Here is a 6,294-nt window from a genome sequence, read left to right on the forward strand (position 1 = left end):
ATATTGGAGTTACTTTTTCACTCCAATAACTGGAAAGTGGTTCTATAGTACATATTCTCAATGTAATATTATGCAGCCACTAAAATGGCAATGAAGAACACAGGGAAAAAACTGGTTAATTCTTATAACAGTATTTTTCAAAGCACACTGTATGACGTTAATAGACGTAGATAACAAAAAGTTTCTGCATTAAGCAATAAACAGGTTTCTCTATTATCAGATTTCTCAGAAACTTTAATATGCTGATGTGAATGGTGAAAAAATATATAAATGACAAATGTTTGTAAATGCCACTTGGTAAAGACCTAGCAGTTACATTTGTACATAGAGGTGAGCCTAAGTTACATTCTGCATTTAAAATATGAGAAATGTAATTATCACTTTCTAAAATAGTGGAGTGAAAACTTTACATGTGCCCCTTCTAAAAACAATAAATATAATCCTTTTCCTCTAAAAAGAATATAAATTCTTGGAATTCTCTAATTCAAAAGTAAAGGCAGACATCCACTTACAGCCATAATGGTGTACCAGGGACCAGATTTGCACTCCTGTTTTAAACAACCAGAAAACCAGACAAATTTGAAGCAACATTTTTTAGATACTGGACAACAGGCAGTGCAAGCCTAGGATCCCTTAGAAGGGAAACAAATGAGGTGAGCCCTATGACTGCTCCAGCTTACTGCCCAGAGGCAGTTTCTAGGCCTCAGTCCATGGAGGAGGAGCTCATACAGAGCCCAGTGGTGTTTCCCAGTTATGGAGAGAGATCACAGTTCAGGGAAGCCAAGGTGGCTTGAAGTTGCAGGGCAGAACACCAGAGAGGGTGGAGCTGCACAAAGAAAGCTCTTGAGACTTGCAGGGGTCCTCTTGAGATTATGGCTGAGAAGGCAACGGCTGGAAGGAATATCCAAAGGAGACGAAAAGATCCACTGATTTTCTTTGTTTTGTAAGGTTCTGTGAGCTACAATGATTTCAAATTTATTCAAGTGCAACCTTTTCCATGTTTGCCTTTGGTTATTGCTGACATATAAAAATATCTCTATTTTAGGAAACCAGAAAGATATAAATTCAAGAACAAATTAAATGCATCTCTATCTCAAGCTGTTTTTTTATGCCCTTTCTTGGCTTACCAGATATTCAACTGCAACCTTGAATACAAGATGTAACTCAAAAAAGTAGTCTTTTTAAATTTATTCCAAATAGCAATATGAACCAATTGCAATTCCCTGGATGATCAATCTAGTATTCAAACCCCCTTTTACTCCCCAATCTATTAATTTCAAAATACTACAATCCAAAATAACCTCAGGTCTCAAACAAACTTTACTATCATCATTCTGTGAGGTTTCCATTACTACAACCAACTGAAATCAAACCATAATGATTCATACTCAAGGAAAACAGGTAATGACTAAATTCTTTGTCATTTATGTTTTCAGAATCCTTTAAAAAAAATAACTAGGGTATATTAATTCTTTTCTGGCCACCTAGTCCCATGAAACATACTGAAAAGTTTCAATTTCCTATAGTGACTTTAAAAACTCACTTAACAATATTAACATAACATTTAACATATTAAATATTCTAGTAGCAAAAGACTTTTTCTTAGAAAGAACTACAAAGTCTGAATAGTGGTTTAAGGTGCTCTGGACTTTGTGACACCATTATCTAAATCCCCAAATCCCTTTAAAGCCTAGATAGGTGCCATAAAAAGATTTAGAAAATTATATTTATATTGGTAAATAAAGAGATTTATGTAAAATATAACTATTATGAGTATATGGAACATAACAGTTCTAAAGCTTGATTAACCACGCTCTTTTTACTCTTAATGTGATTCCAAGAATGACAATTTTCATAACAAAGTCACAAACATACAGCAATCTTAACAATGTCTTGTTTGAAATACAACTAATAAAGCACATCTAGGATGCCATCACTAAAATAAATTATTTAAGACCTCCTCCCAACTACCCCCTAAATAGGAAACTGGGAGTATTATTAACAACAGTATCTCACTGGGTGACAGTCGCAACACTCACCTTGACAGTGGAGCCGGCATAAAGCCTCTGAGCCAGCAATCTTCCTGCCTGGATTGCTACTGGTGTGAGCTCCAGCTTATCTTCCAATATATCCCCAATGGCATAGATGTAAGGCACATTGGTCTGCTCTTCATCCGTGACAGGTATTTTTCCAGTCCTAAAAATTCATTCAGTTAAAAATTATCATCAATTACCACTATTAATTAAGTACTACAAAATCCCTTTTCTCCCAAGGACACCCAAAACTGTGACTCTAGCTGAGGGCAATGTTCTACTGTATTAAAAACAAATCAAAACAGCTCAGAGGAACCAAAAAGCTCAGTGACAATTCTGGCCACTATTTTGAAAATCAAAGAAATAAGAAAACAGTAGGAAACCATGTAACACAGTGGTTAAGAGTGAGGATTCATAATTATAACCATACATATATACATACATACATATATACATACATACATACATACATACATACATAAAATAAGCAGGAAATACTAATGTGAGTGGCACATACATACATACATACATACATACATACATACATAAAATAAGCAGGAAATACTAATGTGAGTGGCACTGGAAGAAGAGTTCTCTAAGCCTAAAAAGGGAACTCCCCAAACTCTAGAATTGATCAGTGCTGTAAATAACTAAAATAGTATTCAATACGACATAAGATTTTTTTTCTTACTTTTCATTTATCTTCACACCCACAGTCTCTAAGCCAATTTTTCTTGTGCAAGCATCTCTTCCTATTGCCAGCAACACCTAAAAAATTAATATACTAATGACTATTAACAAAAAGGCTCTGAATTAATCATAGTTTTCTCTGCTTATTAAGCTAATTGAATTTCATTTTCCAGATCTGCAAAATATTTCATTAAGAAAATAATGCAAGAGTTTAAGCAAATTAAAATCTTTAATAAAAAATCCTTTGAATGTGATATAGAAGAAACTCTTTCCCATTTCTTTTTAAGAGAAAGGAAGTTTATTAAATTCCTTAATAAACCTAGCCAAGTTTAAAGACAAAGACAGCATAGCTAATGACTGAATTAGGTTATGGACTGGGGAGATGAAAGGGAAGAATGCAGGACAGAGAAATTCTAGCTCATTTAAAAATTCTGGTGCCTTTTTATAGCCATTTGACAAACATTTTAAGTTATACTGGAGAAAATCCGAAGCCATCCTTGTACTAAAACAAATTATAATACCATAAGTAATTAAGATGTCTTAGAATGGGCATAGAATTAGTACATTTTAGAAATAGCAAACAGCCGTGGGAAATACCCAATAGACACAATAAGCACTTTATTTGCTTTCTGATGAAGTACTAACCTGAGCCCATTCCTTACCGTATTATACTCTCCTTCAATGGTTTCCTCACTGTTGGTGGACTGAGCTACCACCCTGAGTCGGCCTGGTGTCCCCGCTTCAATTTGTTCAATCTATAAAAGTGATAAAGTTTTATTCTGAAATGAAGACATTTATCGAGTGAGATAACTGTATCTTCCCCTTCTATCTGGTTCACACAAAGTTAAAACATAAAGTCTGGCATGAAAGGTCTTTTATGTCCATCTCCCTCACCTTAACATCATTAGGATAAGTGATTAGATATCCCCCTTTCTCACTGCTTAATGCTTGCTAGAGGGGCTTTCTTTCAGATAGTTCTCAAACAATAGAATTCGGAAAGAAACATGGGAAGGAAGAAAGCGAGAAAGAATACCAAAATCCCTTAAAATCAAACCAATGACTTACTGTCTTTCCCAGGTTCCTATCTCAGAATTCACCCAGAACTATTAAATCCCACGCAGAGCCACTGCTGTCCAAATTCAGATATTCCCTTTTGACTACAGATGTCCAGTTAGAAACTCTATAACCTGGAAGCTTCATTATATAGTCTCTGAGTAACAGCCAAATCATAGGTTTCTGTAAAATATTTCCTGGGAGAAATCAATAAAATCAACTGCAATATCTACTCTTTCTTTGAAATACAAACAACTCTGTTTCATAAAACTGTCAGGGGTCATTTTATTTCCAAAATCAATAAATAGTAAATATTTCCTTCTTGAATTCCCTTTACAGTTAAACCTCTTTAAACATACTGGAAAACCTTTCTTGTTAATTTAAATTAAAAATGTTCTAATGGTTGAACAAAAGTTAAATTGGTACATGGCTTAGATTTGTTTCAAACTGGTGAAGTAAAGGGCCTCATCCTACCTCTACCTTTTCTTTCTTGTTAATTTAAATTAAAAATGTTCTAATGGTTGAACAAAAGTTAAATTAGTACATGGCTTAGATTTGTTTCAAACTGGTGAAGTAAAGGGCCTCATCCTACCTCTACCTTTTCTACCTTATTCATTTCTGTGCTGCAGTCAGGCCTTTTCTGTATCTAGAACAATTTTCCTCCACACAGAGCCTTTTTTGCATACACTATGTTCTCTGTCCAAAATGCACTCTCTCCCTCCTCTCCGCAGAAGGCTCCTTCTGCTCAGTTACTTTATAATATAGCAAGAATTCAATACCAGGCTGTGGGAATCAAGACACGCTGATAACCCTATTTTATTATGCAAAGTTCACCACATTTTCAAAAGAGTCCACGACACCCCAAATGTTAAGATAGTACATAGGAAGATGTTACTTTTCTATCACTACAGCATATACATAACAACTGTTGTTTTCTAATCATAGACTTAATGCAAATATATCATATATATATCTCTAGTCCCTAAAAAACAGCTACAGTAATCAAGTACTGATAACTCCCAGGAAATCTGCTACTTAATCCTCATATTATGAGATAGATTCAGTTTATTCTTACTCTATGTCAGGTACTGTCTAATTACTTTGTAAGTGTTAGCAATTCTCACAAGAACTGAGACAGATGCTTTATCATCTTCATTTTACAGAAACTACAAAGGTTCAGAGAGGTTAAATAACCCTCCCAAAGTCATATAGCAAGAACTAGCAGAACAATATTTTAATCCAGATCACTCTGGTCCCAAAGCTCACACTTTTTTTTTTCCTTTTTGGAAGATGGCCTGTTCGGGGATCCGAACCCCTAACCTTGGTGTCACCAACACCATGCTGTAACCAACTGAGCTAACCAGTCAGCTCCCAAAGCTCATATCTTATCTATCAGCATTAAGAGATCTACAAAGACAAAAAAAAAAGAGAGATCCACAGTCATGCAAAGAACTCAAATCAACTGACTGGTTTTTTAAAAAATGACAGCTAATATTTCTTATCTTTAACAGTCTCATCCTTGCACTAAAGGAACTATTAGTCTGTGATATACTAAGTGATCAACTTTGTCACACTTATATACCAAAACATTTGTGGTAATGTTAACAAGTCCCAGATATACTCATAATCTGGCATATTATAAGGCCTTTTCAAAACAATATTAAATGAGCAAAAAAAGCCAGCCCACATAAACAAAATGAGATAATGGTTTCCAGGGAAGCCAGAATCATATATTGCATATGTTGACTATACCTTATACCTAGGGGAAATATAGAAGAAAAAAATCAGCCTAGTCTTGAACTCTTACTTAAATCTCATATGAAGAAACAAAGTATAACAGACCAAATATAATAAAATAAAGGAATGCATAAAGAGAAGCATTAAAAAGAAGAGAACCAAAGGTAAGAAAGTCGACAAAGGAAGAGATTATTAATCTATAAATAAGAACAAAGCTATTTAGGAAGTAGGCTGGTATAAGTTTATATACCAGTACACAAGAGTTGAGAAATTACACCATTCTTGACAATGCTGAATGTTTCCACCACCAACCCCAACTCTCTTCTTGCCTCTTACCACGAGTCTTATCAACAAGCCTATGTACAAACCTATGTTTGACAACAACCCCACTTACTTTAATTGGTACAAATTGTTTTATAAACTTGACACCATGTTCTTCCATGTGTTCACCAATTTTGTTGGCCATGTCCTGGTCAAATCCTCTAAGGAGAATGGACCGTACCATAACAGTGACATCTAATCCAATACCAGCAAGAAATCCAGCACATTCCAAAGCAACATAGGATGCTCCGACCACCAGAGTCTTACCCGGGCAGTAAGGTAAAGAGAAAAGATCATCACTGAAAAGAAATTTTTTTTAAAAAAGGGAAGACAAAAAAAGAGAAAAATGTTCATATATATGAATAATAACTAAATCAAAGTAAATATTTTTACTTTCATAGAGATACTTTTAAGATTACAAATATTCAATTAGCTATACACATAACACAGGAGAAATTCT

The 6,294-nt window shown here is 34.6% G+C and overlaps 1 protein-coding gene across 1 annotated transcript in view; it reads right to left on the reverse strand.

Annotated features, from left to right (window-relative positions):
- The window catches only part of TXNRD1 (thioredoxin reductase 1), a gene marked incomplete at its 3' end in the record, with an annotated part of 84,068 nt that overhangs the window by 14,333 nt on the left and 63,441 nt on the right, over positions 1 to 6,294 (reverse strand). Inside the window, exons 10-13 of the mRNA XM_008570287.1 lie at positions 5,908 to 6,133; positions 3,386 to 3,478; positions 2,725 to 2,801; positions 2,040 to 2,196 (exon numbers count right to left, since the gene is read on the reverse strand). Coding sequence (XP_008568509.1) covers positions 2,040 to 2,196; positions 2,725 to 2,801; positions 3,386 to 3,478; positions 5,908 to 6,133 — 553 coding nt within the window. The remainder of the gene's footprint in view (positions 1 to 2,039; positions 2,197 to 2,724; positions 2,802 to 3,385; positions 3,479 to 5,907; positions 6,134 to 6,294) is intronic.

This window comes from Galeopterus variegatus, unplaced genomic scaffold (assembly GCF_000696425.1).
Source record: "Galeopterus variegatus unplaced genomic scaffold, G_variegatus-3.0.2 Scaffold588, whole genome shotgun sequence".
NCBI lineage: Eukaryota > Metazoa > Chordata > Mammalia > Dermoptera > Cynocephalidae > Galeopterus > Galeopterus variegatus.